The 15,754-nt window shown below is 50.7% G+C and overlaps 1 protein-coding gene across 2 annotated transcripts in view; it reads left to right on the top strand.

Moving 5' to 3' along the window:
* SOCS7 (suppressor of cytokine signaling 7) overlaps positions 1-8,303 on the top strand; it is a 28,375-nt gene extending 20,072 nt beyond the window's left edge. For both annotated transcript variants that reach the window (XM_012726496.1, XM_004684272.2), the window contains 2 exons: positions 264-413; positions 3,133-8,303. In XM_012726496.1, the coding sequence (XP_012581950.1) occupies positions 264-384 (121 nt within the window). In that variant the 3' untranslated portion in view covers positions 385-413; positions 3,133-8,303. The remainder of the gene's footprint in view (positions 1-263; positions 414-3,132) is intronic.
* Positions 8,304-15,754: the final 7,451 nt, after the last annotated feature.

Raw genomic sequence — 15,754 nt, 5'->3', positions numbered from 1 at the left:
TGGCAACTGATTCTAGAATTGTCACATTGAAGCCAAGAAGGAAGGGGGAGGGGTGTGTGTGTATGTGTGTGTGTGCACACGCACCCCACCCTTCAGTTTCTCTGAAGAGTGGCAAAGGGAGAAAATGGGGGTTTTATTTGCTTGTTAGATAGTGGTGTAGTCTTAACATGTAGGAATTGAAGAGGAAAGTGTTGCATAAAGGGGATCTTTCTTTTAAAAAATTCTATATAAATAACACTGTATCTCTCTTGTGCTTTTCACAGACCTCTGATCTCTTATATTCGAAAGTTCTACTACTATGATCCTCAGGAAGAGGTGTACCTGTCTCTAAAGGAAGCTCAGCTCATTTCTAAACAGAAGCAAGAGGTAGAGCCCTCCACGTAGCAAGGGGCCCCTGCTGGTCACCACCAAGGGTATGAACTCTGCCTCATTGTTCAGCCAGTTGTCTTCCTGGTAGTTGTCATCGCTGTGTCTAGTTCCCCCTTCCCAACCCTTGATCTAATATCTATGAATAGAGTTACCAGATCTGGGCATGAAGTACTTAAAGGGCATGTACCCCAACTGGGAAAAGAACAGATAGACATGAGAAGACACTCGAAGAACATTAAGCAGTGTGCAAGCTAATCACTGAATGTAAGTAAGGAGGAGGACACCAAGTATATATAGTTAAGTGTGCAGGCTCCTCATACTATGGCTGACCTTGATATTGCACGGATGATATAAAGCAGGACATCAAAAGGGGAAAAAACTTCATCCAAGGGAATGCAAACATACCTTGAAATGCAGCGTGTGTGCACACTGAGAGCTCCACCTACCCCACAACTTAGAATGCAGTGCTATAGGACACTCAGTCCTCTGCTTAGATCCATTTGGGTCACTGAAAAGAATAAACAAATGAAGGAACTTAATCTAGGAGGCACTTCTTTTCCCATAAAATACCTTGAAATAATGGTTTGTGCAGATGAATTGTAATTTGGTTGATGTGAACAAGAGGTAGAGGTGAGTAGGGAACCAGAATTGTGCCAGAATTGTGATCCTGGCAGTGTGGCATTTATCACATGCAAGATCTCACTTCCTGGTGGGCGAGTGCCAGGTGCCTTGACTATCTTTGCTCTCAGTGTGTAAAGGTTTCTTTTAAGCATAGGTTTCTACCCTTCGCTGTTCTCCAGCCCCATCTCCCACACAGAGCAAATTGGCAGGGGCCAGAGACCCACAGTAACATTGGCTTTAGAATTCCATGGAGGCTTTATCTCTAACCTTCTCTAAACTCTTCATAATGGGAGAGAACGGCAGCTGGTGTTTACGTCCCCTGGTCTTCCTGGGCCATGGCTGAGGTGAACCCAGCAGTGTGTTGCCTCTCGACTCTGGAATTCCCTTATTCTGTGCTATTGGTGGAAGGTTATGAGCCTGCGAGAAGGATTAACAAGGGGAGAGGGAATGAGGAAATCAAGAAATGTAACTTTGGGAGGTTGTGGAGTTTTAACTTTGAGGATCCTGGATGTATAATTTCTTATCATATCTTTAGTTTAAAGCAAATTGTATACTTGGGAAGTAACTTCTAAAAGATCTAAATGCCCTAATGTTTAGGAGGATTTTTCTGCTTGGTGGTTTTACATTTTAGATTAGTGTGGGAAGTTAGAAGGAACTAGGGAGGTTCATCTATTCTGCCATACCCTTGAGAAGTAATTAGGGCCCTTCACGTAGAGAATGCTGCTGTGGGTACTGTATCCTGTGAGGAGCCCTCATAATAGGAACACATCCCAAGAAAGGTCAGGATCATGGAGGACTCCAAATTTTATCCTCTTTAGAACACATGGTTAATATTATGGATGAGAAGGATTTGACAACCAAAAGAAATGCTTGATCGATTTTCCTAAGAGTGATTAAACTTACTGTGTGTGGTTCCAGCAAGCAGCACAAGGACTTCTAAGGGTGTAAGTATGAAGTGTTAGAGTTGGGTCCAACTTTAGGATGCCCTTTTTCACAGATCCAAAAATGAAATGGTTTTCCATTTGTTTATTTGGAGTGCCACATTTGTTTATTCAGCAAACTATCTATACACTTGTTACATACCCAGAGTGATTTGGGAATAGACTTCTGAGCAAGATAGTCAAAGGCTCTGTTCACTAAATTGTAGTTCTCAGGGAGAGACAAACAGCAAACATTTAAATAAATGACAAGACTAACTTCAGTTGACTATACACATTATGAGAAAAATAAAGTTGCTGATTAGTGGTGGGATACTACTCAAGTTTGAATGATCAAAGGAGGATTGTGTGAGGAGGTGAAATTTTAGCTGAGATCTGAATATTAAAGAGTCAACAAGAAAACATTCTGAGCAAGGGTTCTTATAAAGCCCCTGAGATGGGAAGGGACCTGATATGATCAGGCACAAGGTGGGGGCAGCCATTAGTCCTGAGTGCGGGGCTCTTAGGTATTGGCGGTGGGTTGAACTGAGTTCCCAGGGTCTCTCTGCTGGAATATGGGACTATTGCCTAAAGCAGAGAATAAGCATCATGCTGTACTACTTCTGATGGAGATGTAGGACCCCTTGAAAAAGGGGCCCAATACTTCCACAGGAAATGGCCTTTACTGTGTGAAATGACATGTTGGCCAGACTGTTTTTATTGGATCACTTATTCTGGGCCTGCTGTTACCTGGAGTTCTCGTACAGGTCCCGGCCAGTACAGGTGCAGAGTGGCAGAGAGTGCCTCTAACGGGGAGGCCATGCTGACTGGCCTTCGTCAGCCTTCTCTAAGGCCAGAAGCTGAGACTTCTATAGCTATTGGTGACCAGGGATAGCTCCTGAGACTCGTCCCTCTTTATTCCTTATAGCTGGTGTGTCTCAGGAGGTGGAAAAATGGGTGGAAAATTAAGGGATAAGATAAAGTGGAAGAGAAGTTAGGAAAAATGGTAGGATACATTTGTTGATTATTTTAGGACCTTTTTATGACACCTAAGTCAGGCTACTCAGACCACTGCTCCACTCTAGTTGGGTCAGTGTTGTGGGAGCATTTGACTAGCGAGCCCTCCTCTCTTAGTTGTATTTCTCTACTTCAGAGACCAGGCTGTTGGACACTCCATTTTGGTTCTGCCCTGTTGAAATACTCTTGCTCTTTCTTCCTTACCTAGGCATTTGGTTGCCAAGCTCCAGTTTGAAGAACCAAGTAAAGCTACCATGGAAAGAGGAGTGAGAAAAAAACAAGAGGAAATAGGAAGGGTTGGGATCCTCTCTGCAAGGACTTTGGCTTTCTTTACAACCCTGGGGCTTAGAAGAAGCACACAACTGTATACTCCAAGCGGGGCTCCACCTTTCACATCGCCCCGGTGCTGTCCAGGGACTGGATGAGCTCCTTAGAAAACTGGAAGAAGTCTCAACACTGTTCCTTTCTCAGAAGTTTTGTTTTGGAGATTTAGAATTTTCGGTATGGAAAACTCACCTTAAAGGCAGCTGAGGTTTGGCCCATCATGTTGGAAGTGGTGCAATGGGTGAGGGTCTAAAGGGGAGGGGGGAGGAGAGGGGGTTGCCTATGACAGTTATTTATCTGGTGCCAAAGGCAGTGTGCTAGTCTTTACCATTGACCTTGAAGAAGAAAAGAGAAGGAATCAGAAGTGCATATCAAGTTGGGTAGCTTTAGTAGGAGCAGAAAAGTAAGGAGGGTCTGTGGTCTCCAGTAGAATATTGCTGGTAAAAATTGGCAAATGGCCTCAGTCGTAACTCCTCCCATCCTTTCCTTTTAGGGTTTTAGGGATCTGATTGCAGAATCACCTCTCATAATTAGTTTTACTGAATTCTTAAGCTCCGTGACCTCAAGTTAGCCCTGTTCCTCCTCCACCCTCCATCCTTTCCCTGGGATAACTGTACATTTCACTCTGGTCATGGTAACATCATTCCTATTGCTTCCACCAGCTGTCAAGGCAGTAGCTTCTCTCGTCACCTGAGCAGTTCAGCACTCCAGTCATGGGCTGCTGAAATTAATGGAGCATGCTTCCAGATTCTGAATGGTAAACTGTACCCATGACTTAGATGTCAGTGTTATTTGCCTCCATATGTCTGTCAGCTAGTGAGAGGGAATGTGGAGGAAGGTGAGAAAAGAAGCAGTTGTAATTGTGCTCTTCCCAGAGAAAGCTCCCCAGTATCTCAGCTGTAATGGGATCTCCTGAGATGACAGAGGAGGAGAACATCACATCACATCTCATATATCTCCAGCTCTTGCTGTCGTCCCACTTCTGGGATGGGGGTAGCAAGCAAGAGTATCTTTCCTCTGTGTGTTCTTTCTAGCAACCCAGACATTTTCCTGAGTCAGACCCTGTTTGCCCTCCATTCATTGGAAAGTCTGTCATATGCTGATTTGACAGTTGCCTGTCTTCCAGGTGGAAGTGGAAGAGGAGAGAGAAAAATCTGAGTGCTTTTCAACAGTCTGATTTTTCCCTGAAGGTAGCCACTGTCAAGTAATATAATGCTATGAGTTTGCCTTTCGTAGAGTTACTCTGGGAAGAGATTTGCTAATAGGATGTGAAAATTGAACTATTTGGTCTTTATTATTATTTTGCATTAAGTCCTCTGCGAGGCTGCCTCTTTTGGTTCCTTTATGTTTATATCTGCCTCATCTCATGAGATCAAATAGCAGATTGGTGGTTTCCTGCTGCTTTAGGTGAAGCCTCAGTGTCTCAGTAATTTATAGGACTGCACCTTCTGGAAACATTGGCCTTCTGCCTGTGTCCCACATCGAATGGTGAGTCTTCCTCCCTGTAACTGAGCAGGGAGGAAACTTGCAGTTTCCTGGCTATAAAAGAACTGGCCCACAGAATGAACTTTGTGGCATAAACATAGGCCACTGATTTGCTGTGAAGTACCTCTTCTCTCCTTGGCTCCTGGTGGTATTACTGGCCAGTTAATATTGTGACCCCAGAGCTTGATTTAACCTGTGAATCTTGCCTCTTGAGCGTACAGATTAACTTTCCATCTTGCAGGAAGTTTCCTCCACTGTCATGGAGAGCCTGTCGTCTGGAATTCAGTGGTAGCTTCAACTGGCTGATATGCAGCTGGCTAGGATATTTTTTTTTTAAGTTATTTTTAACCATCAGCCACCCATAATTTTAAAATTATGTTTTAGCATGTGATTGCCTGGCTCTGAGCTCCATATTGTGGAAAACATAAGAGGTATAAGATGTGCTATTTGGTGTAAGGGAGCTTCTAGGTGAGTGCCACAGATTAAGCAATTGGAGAATGGCTCTGTGTAGCAGAGAGAAACTAGGGATGTCTTTGAAGATATTCAGAGTGGATATGGTCTCAGGGTAAACCACAGCTGGTCTCTGTGGTATGAAGCTTCGGATCATAGGTGGGGGCTGGATGGAGGTGAGTAACATGCATTAAAAGCATGGGAGCCAAAATCTGCATGCCGTGTTCTGAACAGTGTGCACGCAGCCCCAGGTTAGAGCAGCAACAGCAAAGAATCCTTTCCAGTGCTATGGTCAAGCCCAGAACTTCCTGTCATCGGGCAAGTCTGAATGCTGAGGGGAATAGTGTTGAAATGGAGCCCAAAGCCAGCCAGGCTTCTGCCATGGCCACGGCCCTCACTGCTCTCAACATAGCCTGTGTGAGGACGGCAGAACCTCTGTCCCTGCTGTGGCGTTCTTTATTCAGAGAAATCAAGTACCAAACCAAGCTAGCTAAGGAGATGTGACCACCGTGATCACCACTGTCCTTCATTCTCTTCTGGGAAGGGTAGTGTTCATCTGTGTCCATAATCGGTATTTTAGTCACAGCCCAGACTGGGCCCTAGTTCCTCCTTGGTGGAGTGGCTACAAGGCATGGCCTAGGTATGAGCAGGCAGGCTCCATGAGGAGAGGTGGAGGAAGGGGTAGGAAGATGGGACAGTTGCCTGAGAGGCCGCCTGGCTGGGGTAAACAGGGAGGGCACGGAACCAGCTGATCGGCCATTGTCTGCACTGGCGGCACCTGCCCTGCAGTCTGGGTGGTGCTGAGTGAAGTGCACTCCACTGAAGAGACTCGCTCCTTTTGTTTGTTGTATTTTAACTGTCACAAACTGGAGAACATCCTCACTTCTAGCACCCCATCATCAGTTCGAAGTAGTGGGTGAGTGATGTCAGTACCCTCTGGCCGCACACTTGTTTGTGATTGATCTACTGTAAGGTTCCTCAGGACGGGCGTGAACCACTGTGAGCTGAGGACAGCTACTGCTACAACTTGCCATGGCTAGAAATGTGAGCTGTCACAGAGGCACAGGATCAGTGGATAAGTGGGTGACAGCCAGGAGTTTGGGCCACTGGTGAGGACACGGGCCTGGTGGCCTGCTGTTGCCTAGACAGAGTGAACATAACACCTGAGAATGGGCTGTGGACTGGAGCACCTGAGAGACCTGTCAGGGAGCTCACCTCCGTGGTTTCTTCTCCTCTCTCACTTCTACTTGGGCTGTGTGTCAGCCTCGGTTGGGTTGGGAGTGTTGTGAGCTAGCTGCAGGTCCCCTTCAGTGCACATCCAGGAGGAGCTAGGGAGTCCGAGGGTGAGGGTGGGGGGCTGGTTGTCTTAGATCCGAGGCAGAAGTAGAGCCAGAGCCCCGGGGTGCCATCAGGTTAGTCCTTCCCTGCCCGTCTGCCTCTGCCTTGACCTTGAGCCCCTAGGCTGGAGGAGTAGGCGCTGGGGTAGAGCCCTACAGGGCTGCCGAAAGGAGGTCGGGAAGTCTGTGTGTGTGTGTGCGCGTGTGTGCGTGTCTTCACTTACAGAAGTCTTGCCACCACTGGGGTGTTGAGAGCATCTCCACTGGGGGGAGACCTGACATTTGTTTTCCACTTTTTAAGAAGATGACATGCCCCCTGTCCCTAAGGGAGGAGCTTTTGCATTAGACATTTTCCCTATGGGAATCCTCTTGGTCTGGTTTGTGGGAAAGGGGGGAGTGGATAAATGACTTTTATCTCTAATTGTCAACACAGCTGTTCTTACACTGAATTTGTGCTATTGCATACATGTAGCCATCTTTCTTTTCACTGCAGCAGTGTTTATCAGTAGTTCAAAATGATTTATTTGCTCCTGGGGAGTAAAACCTTTTTTATTAAAAAAGAAAAAGAAAAAAAAAAAAGTGTGAATCCCCAATCCCCACCACCATGCTAGCTGTAGGCTTATTGGGCCACAGAGTTGAAGAAGTCTGCCAGGCCCTGTGACCCTGTCCTGTTTTGACATGGGAGCCCTTGTGCTCAGCACAAAATGACAGGAGGCCTTGAGGAGGTGGAGAACGGAGTCCTGGAGGAGTGAGGTGGGGGTGGACCACAGAGAGGCACTGGGGACTCAGGTGCTGCAGTTAGAAACATCGAGGAATGAGCTGTATTTCAAATACTGACTCTAACCTGCCAGGGAGAGGCCTTTCTCTACGTGCAGATTCCATATTGTCCTTGTCCTTTTCATGGCTTCTTGACCTTCCTGGTAGGTGCCGTTCAGTTTCTTCCTGTACCCCTTCCTGCCCCCTCCACCCCACCGCCCCTTCCATCCCCTTCCCATCTGCCTCCCAGGAAGCCAGCCCTGCATGCTGAGTCTGTGACATGCCTTCACACCCATTTCATCACTTGGGGGACTGCTCCCTTACCTCTGCCATCCCTCCCTCCGCCGTGCCAGGAGGCATCAGGGGCAGGCCAAAAGCAACCAGCCACAGCGGGAAGACATGATTCTGGTTGCAGCTGGACTGCGATCGTAGTTGCTCCTGGAGCTAGAGTGTCAGGATAACTTAGGACACTCTGGTAGGAAACCAGGCTGATCATAGACTGCACAGCCCCGCTCAGAGCCGCGGCCCACCCCGCCTGAGCGCCAGCCCCAGCTGGGCCGGGCAGGCTGGTCTGACTACTCCTCCGTGGTGCTCCCTTGCATAGGGACCTGCCCCGCTCTGCTAGGCCCAGAACCTTTCTGAGGGACAAGCATAACCCAGGCACACTCTGTGGGCAGCCGGCTTCTGGGACGCCCAAATTGGTGCTGCCTGTGGCACAGCCACTGCTGTACTTTTTTTTTTTTTTTCTTGCAAGAAACTCAACAAAGTGGGGTGTCGTTCTGGGCTCTGGTGGTGGCTAATTCTTTACCAGAAGGGGAGCCACACACCCCTGCAGCCACTGCTGTCGCCTAGCACCCTGGCCCTCCTCCAAGCCAAAGCGTGGCCTGGCTTTTGTCTTCCCATTTAGTTTTTCTCCTCAACTCTCCCTTTTTGTGCTTAATTTATTAAAATAGTTGCTGTATAATTTATTTTCATAAACTATAAAAAATTACTAAATGGTTAAAATAGACTTGCAGGCCAATCTTAAATGGGGTGGGAGGGTTTGAGGGTGGGGTGGGAAAAGGAAAAGATGTTTTGATATATACAAAACAAATGCACTTTGGGTGTGTTTTGGTATTTTTCTGGGGCTAGAGGGTGGGTGTTGGGATGTCCTTGTAGATTAGTCCAGAATGGGGTGTCTGTATATACTGTATTAATAGGCATGTTTGACTCTTGTAAAGGGACGTTAGTAGCTGCTGCAGGTCCTGTTGGGAAACCCCATGTACAATTTCCGGTTTTTTGTAAGTGTCGGTGCGGGAGACATTTGACTCTTGTGTTTGTATCTCCTTTTTATGATTGCTGTACTGACCCATGTCTTTTTGGGGAGGGTTGAAGAGATTTGAAATAAAAATGTTTAGAAATTATCTCATGTTACTTGGATTTGTGCTTTTAAATCCCTTTTCCAACTTGTGACTGCTCCCCTCCCCTCACCCCAGTAGGATCAGATGATCCACTCCTGGGAACCCCTGTGATGTCAGCTAACGAGAGCACATCCAGACCTGACCTTGTCAAAAAAAATTCCCGTTGAAAAATCCCCGGAGACTGATGGTTTGCTCAGTGCTGTTTTCTCCTTCCAGGAAGTACAGGAGAGTTTTGTGGGGATACCGAGTGCTTCTGCCTGGTGAGCAGAGGTATAGGGCTCCTCCCAGAGAGGGGGGCCTGCAAGGTGTTTAGTGTCACCTGGTCCCTTCTGCCTTTCTTGTTCATTCCTTTTTGAGCTCTAGGGAGAGAAAAAGTCCAGGGATGTTCCTCTAATTGATGACTATGGGCACTCAGAACTCCTCAGATCTTTTACTTTCCCTCCCCATTCTCAAATTCTCCACTCAGAGGACCAGTGTGTCACCTTGGCACATTGTGGGGTGTTTTGAGTAATTTCTTTCCACAGTGGGAAGCAACTGAGATATGAGACCCTGGTTCTCTCTCAGGAAGCAGCATTTTCATAGGGAGCCTTGGAACCCTGCTCGTTCACAAATCACAGGTCCACTGCAGGTGAAGCAGGCTCATGCCGGTTCTGATAGCCCTTCTGTGGCAGCACTACCTCGTGGCTACAGTTGGCTTCAATTTTGGAAGAGAAGGTGCTCTCTCTAAGCTATGAGAAAAGAACATTACAAGGAAAATGGGGGGCCTCCCTGGAGGCGTTAAGTCTCAGTGCTGTCACCTCAGTGGCCCACTGTGGTGGCCTGAGTTTAGACCCACATGGTGCAGCAGACTTCTCTTGTCTCGCCTGCTGCTCCCCTCAGCAGTGTATTTCAGCCTGTTATGCTCCCCACTCTGGTGGTGAATCCTCTCAACCCCTACACCTCTAGCCTGTACCCCAGTTCTTCCATGCAAATATATTTATATATATATATTTTTTTTTTTTTTTTTAAAGAAAAATGTTTAACTGGCATTTCTCAAATGCTCGGCTGGCCGTTGTTCGACACTGTCACTCAGAAGGAAGCTGAACACCATTAGCTGAGTGTAAGTGCCTTTTTTTTTTTTTTTTACATCATTCTTCATTTTGTGCATTTTTTCATCTCATTTGTAGTCCTGGTGGGCTTCCCACCACCAATTTGCCTGTGTGCCATCACCATAGGTGGGTGCCCTTCAAGTAGAGGCAGGGTTCATCCTTTCAAGTAGCGTTGCTCCTATTATCGAGGGTTAGGAAAGGTTGGTCCTAGTTCTTTCTGACTTGGGTGATAGGCCCAGAGAAAAAAGGGCATTCTTTTGGGAACAGCCCCAAATAAAACTACCCCTGTTACCCTCTTCACTCCCCAAACCTGAAATGCACCCTGTGAATTTTATTCCATCACAGTCTATTCCAACCCACTTCAGCAGCATTTCATCACGCACAGAGCTGGCTTACTTGACTCTCTTAAGCGGCTGCAAGCCCATGGTAAATTACTACAGTGCAGGAACGTGCCCCCTCCACTCCAGGTCTGTCCCCCAGTCGAGGATGAGATGGAAAATGGATTTGCTGTCTGTGTTAGCTCCCCCAGCCTCTCAGAGTGGGCATCTCAGGAGTGCCTGTTCATCTGGCGCACAGCCGAAGACACAGAGCTGCCCAGAGGCCCTGGCTGGGTGAGCCCTGGGCTCTTGTGGAACAACTGCCCTCCACTGATTTTCAAGAGGAATGTTAGCTGCAATGTTATCCTAATCTCTGGTCCCCATTTAAGCTGTGATTTGACGACACACCTCTCCCTAGTCACCCTGTCCTAGTTCAGATATCTCCCTTTTTTCACCTATACAACTGGTCTTTCTACTGGTGGAAAAGAGGAAGGGTGAGATCAGCTCCCAGGCAATAAAGCCAGAACTGAAGATGCGCCAAAGGTGGTCCACGGACGGCCTCTGCCTGGTGCCAGAGGCATCAACTGACTGAACTGCTTCCCTTCAGGGGGAGGATGCTGCCAGTTGGAGAGTCAGCAAGCTTTGTCCAGTGACTAGAGGTTGCACCAAACCATCCTCTGGCCCTGCTGAATTCTCCCTTGGCAGGAATCCTGCATTTAGAGAGAGCTCAGCTCCCTGCCCTCCTGTTTATCCCAGGCTTCTCATCTCATCCTGTGGGGTAGCAGGCTCCACCCCCTCCTGAGAAACCCATATTTAGTGATTCTGCAGATCCCAGGACCATGGGAGAAGAGGCAAGGCCAGCCAGGTTTGGACTGGCAGAGAAACAGAAGTGTGGGGAGGTAACAGCTGAGCTTGGGCCAGATTGGAAGGGCCCAACAGAACGAAAGAGTCTGGCAAGCGCACTCTGCGTGAGAGGTTGACAGGCAGGGGCCCACCCTGCAGCTGCCACCCACCCCATACCCTGGTGTTGGTGAAGAAAACTGCAGTAGAGATAGATGCCCCTTTTCGTCTGCGTACAGTGCTGTTTCTTTGAATGAGACACAACTTACAAAAGTGACTGTAGGTCTAATGTTAGACATGCCAGACTCCTACTTCATGCAGAAAGGACGGGGGGGGGGGGTCCTGTCTGGCTCATCTGCCCTGACCTGCCCCACAAGTAGCAGTGCTGGCATACCAAGGGATGCCCCTAGTTTGCTGAAAATAAAGACAGCCAGGCCAGGAGGGGGAGGTGGTCAGTAGGGGTGCAGCCTGGGCCAGGTTTGGAGTGGAAAGTCACTGGAAGCAAGGCTAGAGAGGGGAGCCCTGGCTGAGTACTCGGGGAGGAGCAGGGCAGGGCAGTCCGCTCAGCCGGGACAGGGGTTTTTGAACCTCACACCCCCTTAGAATCTCAAGGGGCGGTAGGGATGGTGGACAAAACTCAGATGCCTCTGATGGGGCCTGGGCCTCCTCACGCCTGCATGCACCTACATGCCCCTGTGAGCACCCCCCACCCCAGCATTTGAGACCAGCTAGTCGTGTGATCTTGGCCAATCTATTTATGCTTTCTCAGACTATCTCCTCTTGAAAGAGGGAGAGTATTTTTACTTAACTTGCGTGCAAATAAATGAGATAATGCATGAACAAGCCTGGTAACTCGCCAGCAAGCACTCAATAAACAGACAGGGACACTAATTATTATTATTATTATTATTATTATTATTATTATTATTATTATTATAGTTTATTTTTACATCATTTGTACTTTTTTTTATTTCATCTCCGTTGTATTCCCCATGTGTTTCCCATCACCAAGTCACCCCTGTACCATCACCATAGTCCTGGGGACACTAATTATTATCGTCATTTGGAGAAGGGTTGAAAGCCTTTTGTTGTCCCAAAGGCAGAAAGGAGAATGAATAGACTTCGGGACTCTGGTCAGTGCAGGCCAGAGGCCGCAGTGATGTGCAGGCAGGTCCTCCCGCAGAAGGGGGGCTGCTGGAGGGTAGGGTGCCGCCTGGGGAAGCGGGTGGAGCTGGACCAGTTGTGGGCCTTTCCTGCCACCTAGTGGCTACTCTGGGCAAGGCCCCCCAGCTGTCAGCTCTGGCGGCGGCGCCAGACTGGGTTTAAGTATTCCTGAACGCAGCCTCTGCAGTCCTCCTCTGCTGGCCCCGTGTGATGCCCTGTCCCTTCGGGGCTCCGGCCCTTGACACATCCTTACGCGGACACTTTGCCCCAGGTGGAGGGAGACCCTTTGTTCTCTTGGCTCCCAGGCAGAGTGGGAGCTGAGGCAGACACCCAGGGGCTGTGCCACCCTCATGGCACAGCCCCTCCCCTCTGCTGCTGGTGCATGCTAATGGTATCCCGCTCCCAAGGGGGTGCCAGGCTTGGCCTCCTGATACTGGGGTCCAGACCCATGTCAGTGCTTGTCTTTGGTTTTACTTCATTCGTTAAACATGTAACGCTTCGTGCAGGCCCTGGGTTGGGGGTCTGCGAAGCCTTCCCACCCTGCCTTCTCCTGAGGGTTTTGCCTCTTGTCTCCAGGATGAGAGAAAGCAGGACAGAGACAGAGGCCTGCTGGTGAAGGGCCCAATGGGAGCTCAGACTCAGCGGGTCTCTGCACTCACCCTCTGCCCCTAGCCCCGCCCCTTGGGCAGGTGCTCTGCCTTCTGAGGACACCGCCCGGAATGATGTCCTGGTTGCATCATGTCTGATTCTGGCTTTGACAGCAGCTGTGGTTGGGGAGGGTCTGACCCAGGTGGGGGCTCCTGGAGCCACTCATGGATGGGGCATTCAGATCCAGCCCCGACAAGCCCCCTGCATCTGCCCTGCTGCCCACTGCCTGCACCCCCCAGCCCCCGCCGTGCCCACTCTTCCTCTCAGGGCCCTGCAGCCTCAGCTGCACCAGGCTGAGATTGCATCATTCTTGGCTTTGTTCTCAGAGCAGCAGGTGGAGAAGTGGGGCCCATGGGCACCAGCCCTCTCCCCTCTCATCTTCTATTCCCTCCTGAGTAATCCTCCGCCTTCCTCCCCTCTCAGGCCCAGGACACCCCTGGAGTTGTCTGCCTCAGGTTCTTGGTTCCCCAGGGAACCTGGAAGCTACAGAAGCCACGGGAAGCAGGCTGGAGATAGGGGCAGCATGAGGCAGGAAAGCGCCCTTCATCACTTTTGTTCCCCGCTTAGCTGAAGGCAGGTGCGACCCCCAAAGGGGTAGCCCGGTTCCGGTCCATGGAAATTTGGAGACACGGTCAGAAGTGACCGCCTGCTACACTATAATAATAGTCAACATAAGATGAACGAGTCTGGCTCTTCATAGATGAGGCATGTGCCTGCCAGTGGCCTAAGCATTTTAGACTCACCGCTCACTGGACCTTTCACTCTCAGAGGAGAGGTCACCTGCGCACACCCCCGCAGCTGCTGGATGGCAAAACCAGCATTTGAGACTTGGTGTCTCCAGTGTGAGTTGAGGCTTCATACAGATGACTGGTAAATGTGACCTTGACATTATTTTTGCCCCTAAAAAGGAGGGTTTTTGTCCAAGATACATCCAGGGAGAAGAGAGTCTTCCAGTTACCTGGGCTGGGCCTGCCCCCAAGCCCACTGCTCCCATCTGAGGCAAAGCTGTGTTTGAAGGTCCTGGTCCATGTGGGGCGTAGAAACGGGAAACACAGAGCCAGAGCTGGTTGGGGATCCAGCAGGCTGGGAAAGAGTAGGACGGGGGGCCGCCCACTTGGACCCCACAGGCCTAGCAGAGATGGTGGGCCTGGCTCCCTTCACAGGCATGCGGCCTATAAAGCTTCCCGTGGCACTCCGGCATGCTGGTAAAACAGCTTTGGCACCTAACAATCTAGACACCGTGACTTTGGCTTGTAGGAGTCTACTCCTCAGGGCCAGATCAGCATCTCTGGGTACAGGCAGAATTCAATCTCGCAAAACACAATCCCAGGCGTTAGGCCAGGCCAAGCAAGAGCTGCTTCCGAGGCATGGGCGGCTGCTGACTCCTCCTCATTTTCACTCTCAAGTGGCTCCTTCAGCACTGAAAGAGAACCAGGGGAAACCAAACCCGCTGAGAAGATAGAGATGCCTCCAGCCAGGGGCTAGCGCCGCCATGGCCATGGCCGGGGAGAGGCTGGGGCAGGGTCTGTAGGACAAACTTGCTGGCTGGCGCTCTCCTCTGTCTCCTGTCTGTGTAGCCCAAGATGGAATCTGTCTGCAGGGACAAAGAGCCCCATTGACCCCATAGCCTTGTGACCCCACCCAAGTCTATCCCTCCCCTACCCAGGCAGCCAGCAGGGTACTCTGGTAGCAGACTGGGGCCATGAGGCCGCTGAGAGGGCTTGGCAGGGAAACCAAGGGAGGCCACAGCCAGCTGGGCGGGGGAGACTGGGAGTGTGTGGGCCCACCAGATCTCTGAGAGGAGGGGTGGCCAGGGATGAGGGGCTCCCTAGACTCATGGCTGCAGGTCCAGGTGCAAAGCAGCAAGTACTACCCCCTGCACAAAGTCTATAGCTATGAGGACGAGGGGGGGAGTCCAACCTCAGCCCCAAACTGGCTGCCGGGGAGCTCATGGCCACCCGGGCCTGCATTCCCGCCTCCTTCCTCCCCACCCTGCTCTCGGCCCCCCACTCTGAGTCTATAAAGCCCCCTTTGTCTGGGCCCACTAAGGATCTTAACTCCTCATCTCAGCTCCCTGCCCCCTGCTCCTTCACCCTCTGGTGCCTAACAAAGAGACCAGGGCACAATGAGAAGTGAAATCCCTTCCTGCTAGCCTGAGCATTGGCTCAGGGAGTTTGGGCAGCCAGCCCCTGCACACCAATGCCCCCACCCAGGCAGGTTAACTCCCACCCTGCCCGTTTCAGGACTCCACATCCCTGCCCTGGGCAGCAGGCCCACTTCTCACATGCCTGCTCATGTGACACCCCCTCCACTTGGCTGTGCCCTGGCTGGGGCAGGGCAGTGGGGCAGTGGGCAGTCAGAAGCACCCCCCCCCCATGGGGTTATCAGTGGGGGAGGTGGCCTTTTTGCCACCTCCTGGCCTTCACCAGAACCGGTGGCACGGCTGCCCCCCAGGTCCAGCTGGTATCTGGGGCTTCTGAAGACCCTTCTCTGGCAGTGGGCAAGTAGTTCAGTCCTTCCTCTTGTTTGGCAGTTTGTCCCACCGCCTGGGACATGGCACATGGTGGGCGACAGGAATTTTTAGCCCAGTGGGAGCAGAGGCTGGACCCCGCAATAAATAGGGGCGCTCCTCCAGGCAGCTCCTGTGCTCACAGGGTCCCCGGGCCCCCTGCTCCGCGTGGGTCCCCCAGTGTTCCAGGGTATCTCTGGCCGGCTCCCAGGCATCTCCTGACATGGGGGCAGCGGCTGAACACAGTGGCCTGGCCTGGGGCCAGCTCTGTCTCCAGGGTGCCCCGGCCTGTCTGGCCACTGTGAAAGGAGGGTGGGGCTCTCACTGATAAACCTGGGGGACAAGAAGGGCTTCCCTTGGGAGGGGTCTTCTCTGGTGGAGATGGGGGCGCTGGCAAGGGAGCCTTCAGAGAGTGCGGCGCCTGCTTTGTGTGGCGCGTTTGGGAGGTGTGTGCGCGCGTGAGTGCGCGCGTGAGTGTGCGTGAGTGTGTGCGTGAGTGTGTGCGTGAGTGC

The sequence above is a fragment of the Condylura cristata genome, unplaced genomic scaffold (genome assembly GCF_000260355.1).
Source record: "Condylura cristata isolate star-nosed mole 26May11 unplaced genomic scaffold, ConCri1.0 scaffold00017, whole genome shotgun sequence".
Taxonomy (NCBI): domain Eukaryota; kingdom Metazoa; phylum Chordata; class Mammalia; order Eulipotyphla; family Talpidae; genus Condylura; species Condylura cristata.
The sequence above is the reverse complement of the archived record's forward strand: the minus strand, read 5'-3'. Positions and strand labels throughout refer to the sequence as shown.